The 17,239-nt window shown below is 31.4% G+C and overlaps 1 protein-coding gene across 1 annotated transcript in view; it reads right to left on the bottom strand.

Annotated features, from left to right (window-relative positions):
- Positions 1 to 17,239, bottom strand: part of LOC139501201 (neprilysin-like) — a 95,395-nt gene that overhangs the window by 8,545 nt on the left and 69,611 nt on the right. The window contains exons 10-20 of the mRNA XM_071290195.1: positions 16,616 to 16,702; positions 15,711 to 15,844; positions 14,093 to 14,186; positions 11,363 to 11,491; positions 10,912 to 11,010; positions 9,691 to 9,768; positions 9,083 to 9,186; positions 8,164 to 8,222; positions 7,605 to 7,656; positions 6,676 to 6,743; positions 5,925 to 6,055 (exon numbers count right to left, since the gene is read on the bottom strand). Of these exons, the coding sequence (XP_071146296.1) occupies positions 5,925 to 6,055; positions 6,676 to 6,743; positions 7,605 to 7,656; positions 8,164 to 8,222; positions 9,083 to 9,186; positions 9,691 to 9,768; positions 10,912 to 11,010; positions 11,363 to 11,491; positions 14,093 to 14,186; positions 15,711 to 15,844; positions 16,616 to 16,702 (1,035 nt within the window). The remainder of the gene's footprint in view (positions 1 to 5,924; positions 6,056 to 6,675; positions 6,744 to 7,604; positions 7,657 to 8,163; positions 8,223 to 9,082; positions 9,187 to 9,690; positions 9,769 to 10,911; positions 11,011 to 11,362; positions 11,492 to 14,092; positions 14,187 to 15,710; positions 15,845 to 16,615; positions 16,703 to 17,239) is intronic.

The following is a 17,239-nucleotide window of genomic DNA, read 5'->3' as shown; positions in this document are numbered from 1 at the left end:
TCCATACTGTTTATAATACACAGACCTAACGAATATCCATACTGTTTCTAATACACAAACCTAACGAATATCCATACTGTTTCTAATACACAAACCTAACGAATATCCATACTGTTTATAATACACAAACCTAACGAATATCCATACTGTTAACCTAACGAATATCCATACTGTTTCTTATAGACAAACCTAACGAATATCCATACTGTTTCTTATAGACAAACCTAACGAATATCCATACTGTTTCTAATACACAAACCTAACGAATATCCATACAGTTTCTTATAGACAAACCTAACGAATATCCATACTGTTTCTAATACACAGACCTAGAGAATATCCATACTGTTTATAATACACAGACCTAACGAATATCGATACTGTTTCTTATAGACAAACTTCACGAATATCCATACTGTTTCTTATAGACAAACCTAACGAATATCCATACTGTTTCTTATAGACAAACCTAATGAATATCCATACTGTTTCTAATACACAAACCTAACGAATATCCATACTGTTTCTTATAGACAAAAACTAACGAATATCCATACTGTTTCTAATACACAAACCTAACGAATATCCATACTGTTTCTAATACACAAACCTAACGAATATCCATACAGTTTCTTATAGACAAACCTAACGAATATCCATACTGTTTCTAATACACAGACCTAGCGAATATCCATACTGTTTCTAATACACAAACCTAACGAATATCCATACTGTTTCTTATAGACAGACCTAACGAATATCCATACTGTTTCTAATACACAAACCTAACGAATATCTTTCTTATAGACAAACCTAACGAATATCCATACTGTTTCTTATAGACAAACCTAACGAATATCCATACTGTTTCTAATACACAAACCTAACGAATATCCATACTGTTTCTTATAGACAAACCTAACGAATATCCATACTGTTTCTAATACACAAACCTAACGAATATCCATACTGTTTCTAATACACAAACCTAACGAATATCCATACAGTTTCTTATAGACAAACCTAACGAATATCCATACTGTTTCTAATACACAGACCTAGCGAATATCCATACTGTTTCTAATACACAAACCTAACGAATATCCATACTGTTTCTTATAGACAGACCTAACGAATATCCATACTGTTTCTAATACACAAACCTAACGAATATCCATACAGTTTCTTATAGACAAACCTAACGAATATCCAAACAGTGTCTGATAGCCGAACCTAACGAATATCCATACTGTTTATAATACACAGACCTAACGAATATCCATACTGTTTCTTATAGACAAACCTAACGAATATCCATACTGTTCCTAATACACAAACCTAACGAATATCCATACTGTTTCTAATACACAAACCTAACGAATATCCATACTGTTTATAATACACAGACCTAACGAACATCCATACAGTTTCTAAAACACACTCCTAACGAATATCAATACTGTTTCTTATAGACAAACCTAACGAATATCCATACTGTTTCTTATAGACAAACCTAACGAATATCCATACTGTTTCTTATAGACAGACCTAACGAATATCCATACTGTTTCTAATACACAAACCTAACGAATATCCATACTGTTTCTAATACACAAACCTAACGAATATCCATACAGTTTCTTATAGACAAACCTAACGAATATCCATACTGTTTCTAATACACAGACCTAGCAAATATCCATACTGTTTCTAATACACAAACCTAACGAATATCCATACTGTTTATAATACACAGACCTAACGAATATCCATACAGTTTCTAATAAACAAACCTAACGAATATCCATACTGTTTCTTATAGACAAACCTAACGAATATCCATACTGTTTCTAATACACAAACCTAACGAATATCCATACTGTTTCTTATAGACAAACCTAACGAATATCCATACTGTTTCTAATACACAAACCTAACGAATATCCATACAGTTTCTAATACACAAACCTAACGAATATCCATACTGTTTCTTATAGACAAACCTAACGAATATCCATACTGTTTCTTATAGACAAACCTGACGAATATCCATACTGTTTCTAATACACAAACCTAACGAATATCCATACTGTTTCTTATAGACAAACCCAACGAATATCCATACTGTTTCTAATACACAAACCTAACGAATATCTTTCTTATAGACAAACCTAACGAATATCCATACTGTTTCTTATAGACAAACCTAACGAATATCCATACTGTTTCTAATACACAAACCTAACGAATATCCATACAGTTTCTTATAGACAAACCTAACGAATATCCAAACAGTGTCTGATAGCAAAACCTAACTAATATCCAAACAGAGTCTGATAGCCAAACCTAACGAATATCCATACTGTTTATAATACACAGACCTAACGAATATCCATACTGTTTCTTATAGACAAATCTAACGAATATCCATACTGTTTCTAATACACAAACCTAACGAATATCCATAATGTTTATAATACACAGACCTAACGAATATCCATACAGTTTCTAATACACAAACCTAACGAATATCCATACTGTTTCTAATAGACAAACCAAACGAATATCCATACTGTTTCTTATAGACAAACCTAACAAATATCCATACTGTTTATAATACACAGACCTAACGAATATCCATACTGTTTCTAATAAACAAACCTAACGAATATCCATACTGTTTATAATACACAAACCTAACGAATATCCATACTGTTTCTTATAGACAAACCTAACGAATATCCATACTGTTTCTTATAGACAAACCTAACGAATATCCATACTGTTTCTTATAGACAAACCTAACGAATATCCATACTGTTTCTAATACACAAACCTAATGAATATCCATACTGTTTCTTATAGACAAACCTAACGAATATCCATACTGTTTCTTATAGACAAACCTAACGAATATCCATACTGTTTCTAATACACAAACCTAACGAATATCCATACAGTTTCTTATAGACAAACCTAACGAATATCCATACTGTTTCTAATACACAGACCTAGCGAATATCCATACTGTTTTTAATACACAAACCTAACGAATATCCATACTGTTTCTTATAGACAGAATATCCATACTGTTTCTAATACACAAACCTAACGAATATCCATACAGTTTCTTATAGACAAACCTAACGAATATCCAAACAGTGTCTGATAGCAAAACCTAACTAATATCCAAACAGTGTCTGATAGCCAAACCTAACGAATATCCATACTGTTTATAATACACAGACCTAACGAATATCCATACTGTTTCTTATAGACAAACCTAACGAATATCCATACTGTTTCTAATACACAAACTTAACGGATATCCATACTGTTTCTAATACACAAACCTAACGAATATCCATACTGTTTATAATACACAGACCTAACGAATATCCATACAGTTTCTAATACACAAACCTAACGAATATCCATACTGTTTCTTATAGACAAACCTAACGAATATCCATACTGTTTCTTATAGACAAACCTAACGAATATCCATACTGTTTATAATACACAGACCTAACGAATATCCATACTGTTTCTATTAGACAAACCTAACGAATATCCATACTGTTTATAATACACAGACCTAACGAATATCCATACTGTTTCTAATACACAAACCCTAACGAATATCCATACTGTTTATAATACACAGACCTAACGAATATCCATACTGTTTCTAATACACAAACCTAACGAATATCCATACTGTTTCTAATACACAAACCTAACGAATATATCCATACATTTTCTTATAGACAAACCTAACGAATCATACTGTTTCTAATACACAGACATAGCGAATATCCATACTGTTTCTAATACACAAACCTAACCAATATCCATACTGTTTCTTATAGACAAACCTAACGAATATCCATACTGTTTCTAATACACAAACCTAACGAATATCCATACTGTTTCTAATACACAAACCTAACGAATATCCATACTGTTTCTTATAGACAAACCTAACGAATATCCATACTGTTTCTAATACACAAACCCAACGAATATCCATACTGTTTCTTATAGACAAACCTAACGAATATTCATACTGTTTATAATACACAGACCTAGCGAATATCCATACTGTTTCTAATACACAAACCTAACGAATATCCATACTGTTTCTAATGCACAAACCTAACGAATATCCATACTGTTTCTAATACACAGACCTAACGAATATCCATACAGTGTCTAATACACAAACCTAACGAATATCCATTACTGTTTCTAATACACAGACCTAACGAATATCCATACTGTTTCTTATAAACAAACCTAACGAATATCCATACTGTTTCTGATACACAAACCTAACCAATATCCATACTGTTTCTTATAGACAAACCTAACGAATATCCATACTGTTTCTAATACACAAACCTAACGAATATCCATACTGTTTCTAATACACAAACCTAACGAATATCTATACTGTTTCTTATAGACAAACCTAACGAATATCCATACTGTTTCTAATACACAAACCCAACGAATATCCATACTGTTTCTTATAGACAAACCTAACGAATATTCATACTGTTTATAATACACAGACCTAGCGAATATCCATACTGTTTCTAATACACAAACCTAACGAATATCCATACTGTTTCTAATGCACAAACCTAACGAATATCCATACTGTTTCTAATACACAGACCTAACGAATATCCATACAGTGTCTAATACACAAACCTAACGAATATCCATTACTGTTTCTAATACACAGACCTAACGAATATCCATACTGTTTCTTATAAACAAACCTAACGAATATCCATACTGTTTCTAATACACAAACCTAACGAATATCCATACAGTTTCTTATAGACAAACCTTTATAGACAAACCTAACGAATATCCATACTGTTTCTAATACATAAACCTAACGAATGTCCATACTGTTTATAATACACAAACCTAACGAATATCCATACAGTTTCTTATAGACAAACCTAACGAATATCCAAACAGTGTCTGATAGCCAAACCTAACGAATATCCATACTGTTTCTAATACACAAACCTAACGAATGTCCATACTGTTTATAATACACAAACCTAACGAATATCCATACTGTTTCTAATACACAAACCTAACGAATATCCATACTGTTTCTAATACACAGACCTAACGAATATCCATACAGTTTCTTATAGACAAACCTAACGAATATCCAAACAGTGTCTGATAGCCAAACCTAACGAATATCCATACTGTTTCTAATACACAAACCTAACGAATATCCATACTGTTTCTTATAAACAAACATAACGAATATCCATACTGTTTCTAATACACAAACATAACGAATATCCATACTGTTTAGAATACACAGATCTAAAAATATCCTTAAAATTTCTGATAGACAAATTGTTTATGCTTGACACCAATTCTGTTTCTGTGTCTTACGTCAACGTTTGAAGTCGAATATCTAAATCTAAAGAACATTGGCGAAAATAAAATAATTGTCCCCTTGCAGATAACTTATTAGGGTTTAATTTTATGATATGTGCTTACACAATTAAATTCCGATTTTATAATTTTTTTTATTTAGATATAGGAAGATGTGGTATGAGTGCCAATGAGACAATTCTCCATCCAAGTCACAATTTATAAAAGTAAACCATTATAGGTCAAGGTACGGTCTTCAACACAGAGCCTAGGCTCACAGCAAACAGTAAGCTATAAAGGGCCCCAAACATTACTAGACTAGTGTTAACCCATTCAAACGGGAAAACCAACGGTCTAATCTATATAAAAAAACGAGAAACGAGAAACACTTATGAACCATATAAACAAACAACAACCACTGAACATAAAATTCCTGGACAGGTGCAAAAAATTGCAGCAGGATTAAACGTTTTAAATGTACCAAACCTCCCTTTCAAGCTGCTTACATTCATGTCAACATCTTTCAGCGTGAAATTACTGTACTGATCAATAATACACTGTGCCTGGTGTTTAAATCTCGTGATAACTTCATTGTCCCACCATTGCTGTAGATTGCCATTTTTATCAAATTGTCTCCCTGCAAAGAAAAGGAATAAACCTAAAACTTACATATATTATACCATTAACTAATAAACACAACCCTTATACATGTGCAAGGTGAGAAGGTTTGTAATCTTATTCTGTGAGGTGATCTTCAGCTGCAGACGATTAACGTACTCGTTCACAGTGGTTGTTCTGTGTGTTGTTAGTCTATAATTGCAAGACATATATATTCTAAGAAAGTACATACATGCAAATATTAAAGTCTGTATTGGTGTTTAGGTGTATAGCCATGAACTCTTAACAACTTAACTTCATAATTATTTGGTAAGAAAATACGACGACCTGCACTTTTCATCTAGAGTATAAAGTCAAGAAAAATATTGTTTTCGTTCAAACTCTGGTTTATTTTGTAATGCCTCGTTTATCAATTCTATATTTATCGATTCACACAAAAGAATCTTGTTTAGGTTGACAATCAAAAAAACATCAACAGTTCAAGCACATTTATGAGTTAAAAAGCCATTTTTCTTAACATTATCAGAAGACTTTTTATAAAGCAGAAGTCTACACTTAAGGACATGAACAATATATAATAACAAGACCGAAAAGTTATCATAATTCATACAATGCTATAAGCTAGATTAATAATGATACCTCTGTCATCAAAGCCATGTGTTATCTCATGGCCGATTACCATTCCTATACCGCCGTAATTGAGTGATCTATAATAGAAATAACATGACATATATACTTTCAAGTTTACAAATCAAGTTTTAATAGATAAAAAAAATCTTTTATGACCCTTGTAGTTAGCAAATCCAAAATACACCGTTTGAAGGTTTGCCAGACAGATGCATATTATGTAACATGTAACAGATACTTTTGGTATCGGTAAAATGTTAGTCCCTTAACTTGTTATCTATCGTTAATATCAATTATTTGGAAAACCAACGGTCCGTAATGGTGTTACAATTAATCAACATCATTGCCATATACAAGCTATGTATAAAGTTAAATTCCTTGATTCGTCGTTTTTACGTCCTACCGGCTAAAAAAATTGACTCGTTATTTTAGTAGTAATGATATGCAGACAATCTGGTAATCGATGCGTAAAAAATATTCAAAATATGTAATAAAAGGAAGAAACTCTTAAAATGAGTCGTCAGAATATTTTGGTACATATTGTAGTCAGGTGGATTTCGACTTTTATTTAATTTGAATATTTTACCCGAACAGATATTCTGTGTTGAATGGTTTCAAGATAATAAATGAATTACTTGCATTTTACCCAATACTATTTTTTTCTAGTCATGCCGACCATTGTTGTTGATTTCCAAAATTATAATTCAGAAATTCTCATCTCGATACGCGAAGAATCAATCATTATGAGTTTGGTTGAAATTGATTTTGCAGTTTTGGGGATATAAGAAATTTTCAACATAGGGCTTTAATGAATTGAAATATCACATGCTGTCCTAGATTACAGATGAGTAAAAATGTTAAACAGTGACTAAAAAGAAATAATTCTGAAAAATGTTGTCATTATTCAAAACTATAATAAAAAAACATGCAATCATTCTCACTTTGGGTATCCTTTTCCATAAAATGGTGGCTGCAATATTCCTGCTGGAAACACTGAAACATAACATCAAAATAATCTATTGAAGTTTGTTTATATATGTTATTAAGAAAAGATAAAGAATTCGAACAACACGAGATTGAAAAAAAATATGTATGATTTACGCAAGCATACAGCGTCCTCTTATCGTTAGTTTATTGGGGTAGAGTATAAGTGAGCGTCTATGCGTTAAATTTCAAATTGTACGTTCTATTAAATGTGGTTCGTTAATATTTTCTTTCATTACAAGAAATAAGACAACCTTATTTAAGTGGTGGCTACTTATTATCTATATCAAAGATACATTGACAGGTATAGAAATAGCGAGACCTTACTTATAACAATATCTCCTTTCAATGACTTTGCATACCCTTTCAACACCCAATGGTTTTGCTTTGAATGAAGATAGATTGCATGGACCTAAATGCAACAAATATGAACTATAAGTTTAAACGACAAAATGCCGTTGTTTAATTCCCTGTGTATCTCATAGAATCAAATATAATAATAATGTTGAAACTTACTTATCTGGTTCTTGGTTGAACTGTAAAATGCGTTGACTACAACTGGGGTTGTTGACCATCTGTCAATAATTACATTAGATGTATGCTTCATTATAATACGTTATTCTGATTGGCTAACTGCACATCCCGTGTTATTTCGTAAGCAATTGCATTACACAATAAAACTTATCATTCATGATGACACGAGGTCCCATAACATTGAATGCTTCTTTTTGTAACTTCATAGGTTTGTAAAAGCGTTGACCGTGCGCACATTTTTAGAATGAAGCGCGGACACAAAATGTACTTCGGTCAACGCTTTTACACCCCAATAAAGTTACTAAAAGAAGCATTCAATTCTTAAATAAAATATCTCGCAATTTAAAATTATATTAAAATTGATTTGCATATGTTAACACATCATTTAGTCATGTCAAATGATTCTAATTCTAATTTTCTATAATCAAATTATTGTTTAAGTATTTATTTGGTTGTTGTGTTTCTATTGTGGTATTGCGCTTCGAATGATATGTTGTCTTCAAATACCAAAAATGAAGTAATAAAATGAAGCTGATCTTGTTGCTGTTACCATATTATCATGCATGCCTTGTATTTTCTTCCTTAAAATATCATGTACCAAGTCAGGAAAATTGCAGTTGTTATCTATTAGTTCGTTTCTATGTATGTTGCATTGTCGTTTGTTTTGCTGCATGCACTTCAGTGTTTCTGTTGTTTCGTTGTTTTCGTCTTATAGTTGACGTGTTTCCTTCAGTCTGAGTTTATTATCCGGATTTGTTTTCGCTCAATCGAAATATGACTTTTGAACATCGGTATACTACATACTGTTGCCTTTTTTTTGTTTACTCTAGTAGTAATTATTGGCATTCCGTTTAAACTGTTTATGTTCACCTCTTTGTATATTATTGAGTGAGACTCATACCTTGTTCTATCAACTGGTTCTCTTAGGATTTCTAAATTGTTGATAGCCACACTTTTAAGATTCGCCAACACATTTTCGAAATAGGTATTTGGATGAAATGTAACCTAAAACAGAATAGAGATGCATTATCTACTGCGTTTAAAGTACAAAGATAATAAGCACCAATCCATGTGTTTAATTTAATTTTTGGCGAGGAAAGGCTTGATTTTGTTTGATTTTATCCTTTTTATTTGTGCTACTTTACAATGGGCGTTACTAACTTTAATGTAATTTGATCATAGTGTTTAGCAATATATAATGTGTCATTAAACTTTAAATCAATTGAAAAGTGTTCAGTTTCTATCAAATCAAATTCATTTCTATCGCATTTTCAAATAAACAACTGCTGAGAAATTACTTGCTATAAATTGGACAAAGACTATGTTGAAATACGCTTTGTTAATAACTTTTAAAATTTATTTATTAAGAATATTATTATTAATCAAATTAAACCATCCGTTTTAATTAGATATTTTTACCTACTAAGTTGATAGCTCTGGGATTGTGTGCCAGTTCTTAAAGCATCGTTTACAATGTCCAAATTAGTATCGTTAACAATAAATACTTACTGTTTTGTATGCATCGTCTAATGCGGTATCGTTTACGATGTAAGATGGATATCCTATTTTTTCAGCAATGGCGTCAGACTACAATCACAATTTTACACAAATAACTAACTTTTGTTTATTTCATAATCAAGAAAATATTTTGACATTTTATCAAAAGACACAAACCTTAAAGTTTTCTTTAATCAATATATGAATAAGAAAATATGGTAATATTGCAAATGAGACAACTCTCCACCAGAGACATAATGACATGGAATTTAACAAAATAATATATATTCTTAATTGATTTAAGTTCCTTGCTGTCCATTATCCATGAATTGTCACGTGTACCCACTGATTATATAAACAGCATTGAACAGTATGCTTCGGCTGTGTCAAGATATTTCTTATATGATATTTATATTAGGGAAAACGTTTATATGATTGGTAGAGAAGGTTTCCGGAAGTGGCTCTTAACGTCATGCATTTTTCGATATACGATGTTGAAAGAACAAGTTTTTGTAACTAATGTCAACAAGATGGCGGCGACGTTTACAACATTTGTTTACTTTGCTTGAAACAAAAAGTATATTAATACGCCAGGCCGATTTAATGACATACGTATACAATTGACATTTCATAGAGGTCACGTGTGGGGAAATTGAATTTTGTATCACCAATTTTAAAGAGTTATAGGGATTAAGGTGCTTTATCCACCTAACACGGCTTTTTAGGAATTTATGGGTGAATTAACTAAACCAAGTCATCCACAAACATATAAGTCAAATCCTTCGGACTGAATTTGTTAGTGAGTGAATTGGTCGAGTTTAAACACCAATGAATTCCTTTAAAAAGGCGTGTAATCCTATAATAGTCCTTTAAATTCAGATCTTTTGCTTTTTAGTTTTGCAGAAATATTTCGATCGTTAAATTTAGATGCATATTATTTAAATTCAACGAATATGGAACTTTTGTATATTAGTGTTTTTGCCAGCATAAAAACAAAATATAATCATTCAGACACAGCTACTTCTCCAACATTTGATATTATATGTTGGGTATACGACATCAAGGATTTCAAATCTTTGACGACAGCTAGACTTCTAGACATTTCGGCTTTAAGATTACAATATTTCAAACTCTTGATCATCAAAGAAAAAGTGCTACATTTTCAATTTGATTTTATTCAAACATACGCTACCGTTTGCAACTGGCACATATTATGCAATCTTTGAAGCTAACCTTTTCCTTTGCTACTTTTCTTGTTGGATCATCCATCCACTCGGCTTCCTCAAGTAGTTCACCGAACGCAGCTCTTATGCCATGAATCATATCTAATGCCTGAAAAAGGTAAAGACAAAGAATGAAATCAAAATGAGATTCGTTTTGGTCTTCACATTAATTATCCTTTAAATTCATTCGATCTACCTGTGATTACATTCTCTCAATTATTATTTGACGTCGGCATACAACAAAAGAACGGATACAACTCATGAATATATCAACAGAACAGCAGTGTTCATTCACAGATTTAGTGTTAATTAAACAATAAAAGAATCAATCCTTCTCTTTAACTGTTTAATGTATTGCTTTAAAACAATACAAAATGTATATGTAATTTAAAGAAAAGAAAACATAACAAAAGACTTCTTTCGACTCTTTATAAGATTTATAATCATCATCAGATACGTACGATTTCTTTAGCGTCTTCATCAAAATATTCATCTACAAACATTCTTCCAACAGCATTTCCAATATTGTCGTTGACATAACTAACACAGTCCCTCCATCTAGAAAGTTCTTGTTCCGAACCATACATAGTCTTAAAAACATCGATTCATATTTAATGATATCGTATATAACAATACAATAACAAATAGTTTATTTCACTACCAGTATTTGCTTTTTTGTTTCTTCTAAAAATATATATATGTGTTTGAAAGCCTTGTGTTGTGCGTTAGCTATATAACTAAATGCAAAATGATAAAGATTGTACAAAACTACAATACAGACAGGGTTTGCAAATACAATTCTGATCTCAAAACTTAATAATTAAATTCTAAACTGAAATCAACGTTGTAACAAAAGCAACGTTTGTATTGTCTTTCAGATTCAAAATAAATAAGATTGCTTCAAAGTTTTTTTCTTAAAGAAGAATGTTCTGTTTATGGTGTTATGTAATGATGTACAGCATACCAATTATAGTGTAAGACCGCATCATATATGTTCGTTAACTACTTTAAACTGGCTTTCAGTAAATAAAGACAACAGTGGTATAAAGTAAAATCACAAAAGTACTGAACTTAGAGGAAAATCAATTTTGAAAGTCCATAATCACATGGCAAAATCAAATAACAAAACGAATCAAAAACGAATGGACAAGAACTGTCATATTCCTGACTTGGAACAGGCATTTTCAAATGTAGAAAATGGTGGATTAAACCTGGTTTTGTAGCGCTAACCCTCTCACTTTGATGACAGTCTCATCAAATTCCGTTATATTTGCATTGATGCGTTAACTAAACAGACACAATAAATCATATGGTATACCGGTGTTCAAAATTCATAAATTGATAGATAAAAAAGAATTCCGGGCTTCAAACTAAAACCGAGAGAAGAAATTAGCAATGGAGAACCTGTAAATGCGAGCCTTCTTTGATACGGTATCATATCATTATTTTTCTTCAAAGCACTCATTGTATAAAATTGGGGAAGAACATTTGGAATATTTCAAAGAAACAACAAGCCAACAAAAGAACAGATAACAGCCAAAGGCCACCAATGGTTCTTCAATACAGCGAGAAAATCTCGAACCCGGAGTGTGCTTCAGATTGATCCTAAATACAAATGTGTATTAGTTTAGTGAAATAGGACGTCATACTAAGCTCTAAAACATATAAATGAACTGAAATTACAAAAAATATAAGACAAAAACCAGAGGCTCCTGACTTGGAACAGGCGTATAAATGCGTTGGCGTGGAACATGTTTTGTGAGATCTAAACCCTCCCTCTATACCCCTAGTAAATGTCTATGCATAAGTTCACTTTTTGGTATTTCCTTTGATACTTGGTGGTGAAGTATTATTAAGTTTTGGTATTCATTTTGCGACTTGGAAGTGCGCTGATATTACCGTTTGGTATTCATTTTTGACTATATACTTTAGTGATATTACCTCTTGGAATTCCTTTGGCGACTTGATGGTTAAGAGATATTACCTTTTGGTATTACTTTTCCGACTTGATGGTTAAGATATATTACCTTTTGGTATTCCTTTGGTGACTTGATGGCTAAGAGATGTCAATTTTTGGTATTCCTTTTGCTACTTCATGGTTAAGAGATATTACCTTTTTGGTATTCCTTTTGCGACTTGACGGATAAGATATATTACCTTTTGGTATTCCTTTTGTGACTTGATAGCTAAAAGATATTACCTTTTGGTATTCATCATGACTTGATGGTTAAGAAATATTACCTTTTTGGTATTCCTTTTGCGACTTGACGGCTAAGAGATATTACCTTTTGGTATTCTTTTTGTGACTTGATGGTTAAGATATATGACCTTTTGGTATTCATCATGACTTGATGGCTAAGAAATATTACCTTTTTGGTATTCCTTTTGCGACTTGACGGCTACGAGATATTACCTTTTGTATTCTTTTTGTGACTTGATGGTTAAGAGATATTACCTTTTGGTATTCATCATGACTTGATGGCTAAGAAATATTATCTTTTTGGTATTCCTTTTGCGACTTGACGGTTAAGAGATATCACCTTTTGGTATTCTTTTTGTGACTTGATGGTTAGGAGATATTACCTTTTGGTATTCATCATGACTTGATGGCTAAGAAATATTACCTTTTTGGTATTCCTTTTGCGACTTGAAGGCTAAGAGATATTACATTTTTGGTATTCCTTTAACGACTTGATGGCTAAGAAATATTACCTTTTTGGTATTCCTTTTACGACTTGATGGCTAAGAAATATTACCTTTTTGGTATTCCTTTTGCGACTTGAAGGCTAAGAGATATTACATTTTTGGTATTCCTTTAACGACTTGATGGCTAAGAAATATTACCTTTTTGGTATTCCTTTTACGACTTGATGGCTAAGAAATATTACCTTTTTGGTATTCCTTTTGCGACTTGACGGATAAGATATATTACCTTTTGATATTTCTTTTGCGACTTGACGGTTAAGAGATATCACCTTTTGGTATTCTTTTTGTGACTTGATGGTTAAGAGATATTACCTTTTGGTATTAATCATGACTTGATGGCTAAGAAATATTACCTTTTTGGTATTCCTTTTGCGACTTGACGGCTAAGAGATATTATATTTTTGGTATTCCTTTTACGACTTGATGGCTAAGAAATATTACCTTTTTGGTATTCCTTTTGCGACTTGACGGATAAGATATATTACCTTTTGGTATTCCTTTTGAACATTTCTATATATTGCTGGTAGATTAGTTATTCGATTCATCATTATCCTCCATATTAAATAATTTGTTAATGTCCTACAAATAAAAAATAGTTTTAATCGAAAATGAGTTGTTTGTTTTTACAGTGGAATCTGTTTTAAATATTCAGAAAAACTTAAACGAAAAATAAAAAGGGTAGAAAAAAGTTACTGAGCTAAGCTTACTGTGGTTATTTTAAGGATTATTGCTTATACAGAGTATAAATCACAATTTTATTTTGATAATTTAACATTTTCGGTCTTTGAACTAGTTTTATCTCTCATTATGGTTCTATCGTTATAGGAATTTGACGAGACTGTCATCAAAGTGAAAGGGTTAGCGCTATAAAACCAGGTTTAATCCACCATTTTCTACATTTGAAAATGCCTGTACCAAGTCAGTAATATGACAGTTCTTGTCCATAATTCGTTTTTGATGCGTTTTTTTTTTATTTTGCCATGTGATTATGGACTTTCCGAATTGATTTTCCTCTAAGTTCAGTATTTTTGTGATTTTACTTGCAGTCAATAAAAACAAGTCATTTTGAAACCATCACTATACAACTGTTAGTTCTGATTGATTGCTTATAAACGTAACTAAGAATTGTTTGGCTTGAATGGTTTATGAAATCAAAAACACATCAGGTAAAAGAACAAAAAATATATACAGACAGTATGACCTTATGAGAATTTGAGACCCAATTAATTAATATGGATCACATTTGGTGAATAGACATCCGATATTCAAAATTGACACATCATTTTTATGCATTTCCTTTGTTTTACTCTGTGTAACAATTAATTGTACTAACATTATATTCTATGTATGACGAGCATGGAGTAACAATCATATCATGTCATTACATAATATATACAAGGTGATAATACGTGCCGTTGTCACATTTTTCAGCTTGAAAATATTTAAAAAGGTGGGAAAAACTATCAGAAATATATGATAAGCTCAATAAAGTTCCAATTACTTGTATATGGAAACCAATTTCATTTCTGCAAGGGCAAAAGTCTTAAGATAGCATTACATAAAGAATCTTAGCCTTACATATTTACTTTTCCAATACAAAACATGAAACCCAACCAATATGGGAAAAGTTAACATTTTATGATAGAATGATAGAATGATAGAATGATAGAAATTATTATAAATTAAGGAATGTATCTCCCTCATGCAAAGCTCTGATTCCTTTCACGGATTTGGCTATACTTTTTGGAACTTTTGGATTATACCTCTTCATCTTTTATAAAGGCTTTGGATTTCAAATATTTCGGCCACGAGCATCACTGAAGAGACATGTATTGTCGAAATGCGCATCTGGTGCAAGAAAATTGATACCGTTAATCTTATTTAACCTACGTAATATATGAAAAGGTTCACAATTCTTATATCTTTATCATATGAAAAGGGAAGGGTAACAGAAGCATAGAGACAACCCCTATCACTTAAGTATTGAAGTCCTCATTCATCCTAGGTTGACTCCTTATATTGAGTTACCGACTACTGGCACTGTCGGCAATGTAAACTGTGCCTCTTCCCTACCCCTGAGGTTTACTCCTTATATTAAGTTACCTGCTGCTGGCTTTGTCAACAATGTCTACCATATCTGACAAATATGTTGGTGCGTAAACGACAACTTCTTCTGCTGAGGTTATAGTTTTGTTGACAGGCTTGAACACTTCTTGTAGGTATCTTAACCAATCAAACTACGAACGAACAGAAAAAAATATATTTTTCTTGAGATCTTTTTTGCCTATAACATATGCTTCATTAGCTTAAGTTATATGGTGTTCTTTCCCAGATATAAAACTGATAAATTTGTAAAATTTAATTGATGACAAGAAATATGGAAAATAAAGAATATCGTTCATCTTTCATTAGCTTAAGTTATATGGTGTTCTTTCCCAGATATAAAACTGATAAATTTGTAAAATTTAATTGATGACAAGAAATATGGAAAATAAAGAATATCGTTCATCTTTCATTAGCTTAAGTTATATGCTGTTCTTTCCCAGATATAAAACTGATAAATTTGTAAAATTTAATTGATGACAAGAAATATGGAAAATAAAGAATATCGTTGATCTTTCATCAATATAGGAAGCTGCTAGAGTAGTTGTTTGTCATGGTTTGATACGGTAAATCAATCTGAACAAACAGTTTAAAATGATTCTAATCATATCAAAAACTTAATCAGGAGTCAAATAGACAGAAACCCTTGTGTAGCTAAGATGAATCATTTGATTAAAATTATGACATGTTATTTTTTTTAGAAATGAAAGGAATTAAACACAGTTCACAAGAGTTTTGCAACCTAATCTTCATTTCGGTAAAGTTGATATGATTGAACATATTTCGACAAAAGTTATCGAATGGAACGATGCTTTCTTTGTGTCATCTTTTAACATACAATTTCATTCCAAAGAAACATGATTTTTCAATAAGCATGCTAGATGTCTAAAGATAAATGATCTTACACGAGGTACAGTTTGTTGCAATGTACTTATATTCATTTTGTTGTATAGAAGTTCACTGTCTCGCCTTTTGTCTTGTGGAACTGTTACCTGACAAAAATATCGCACCATTGAATAAAAACAAAGCCTACTATAAAACCAAATGCAAGTTATACATTTTACAAATTTGAGACATTTTTGACGTTATTTTAGATTTTTTAAATGGATGAGTCTAGACTTTGTAAAAGAAAAACACATGATTTTGTGTTGTACAATACAATGGGGGAAGATAGAACATATAAATACAAGCATGGATTAAACATTTAAATATATAATTTTTTTTATAGATATACTTATGAGGCCAATACAATCAATTCATTTATATTACACGGAAAAATTATGCAAGCAAAAGTTTCCTTCTGATCGAATGTGTGAACCGTAATCTAAATACTACTTGTATGAAGAGACGGCTTTTGTAGTCTCAATAGAGTGGTTTATTGGTACACATTTTGACTGTAATTTGAAATAAATGCTACAAAACATTGTATTTCTACCAGATATTTTATTTATAAACAAAGGAAGCAAATTTTAACCTGAAAATATTATTAAAACAAAATCTAAACACTGGTTTAAATATTCCAACAATTT

This window comes from Mytilus edulis, chromosome 13, assembly GCF_963676685.1.
Source record: "Mytilus edulis chromosome 13, xbMytEdul2.2, whole genome shotgun sequence".
Taxonomy (NCBI): Eukaryota; Metazoa; Mollusca; class Bivalvia; order Mytilida; family Mytilidae; genus Mytilus; species Mytilus edulis.
Note: the sequence above shows the minus strand (reverse complement) of the source record. Positions and strands in the feature narration are given on the sequence as shown.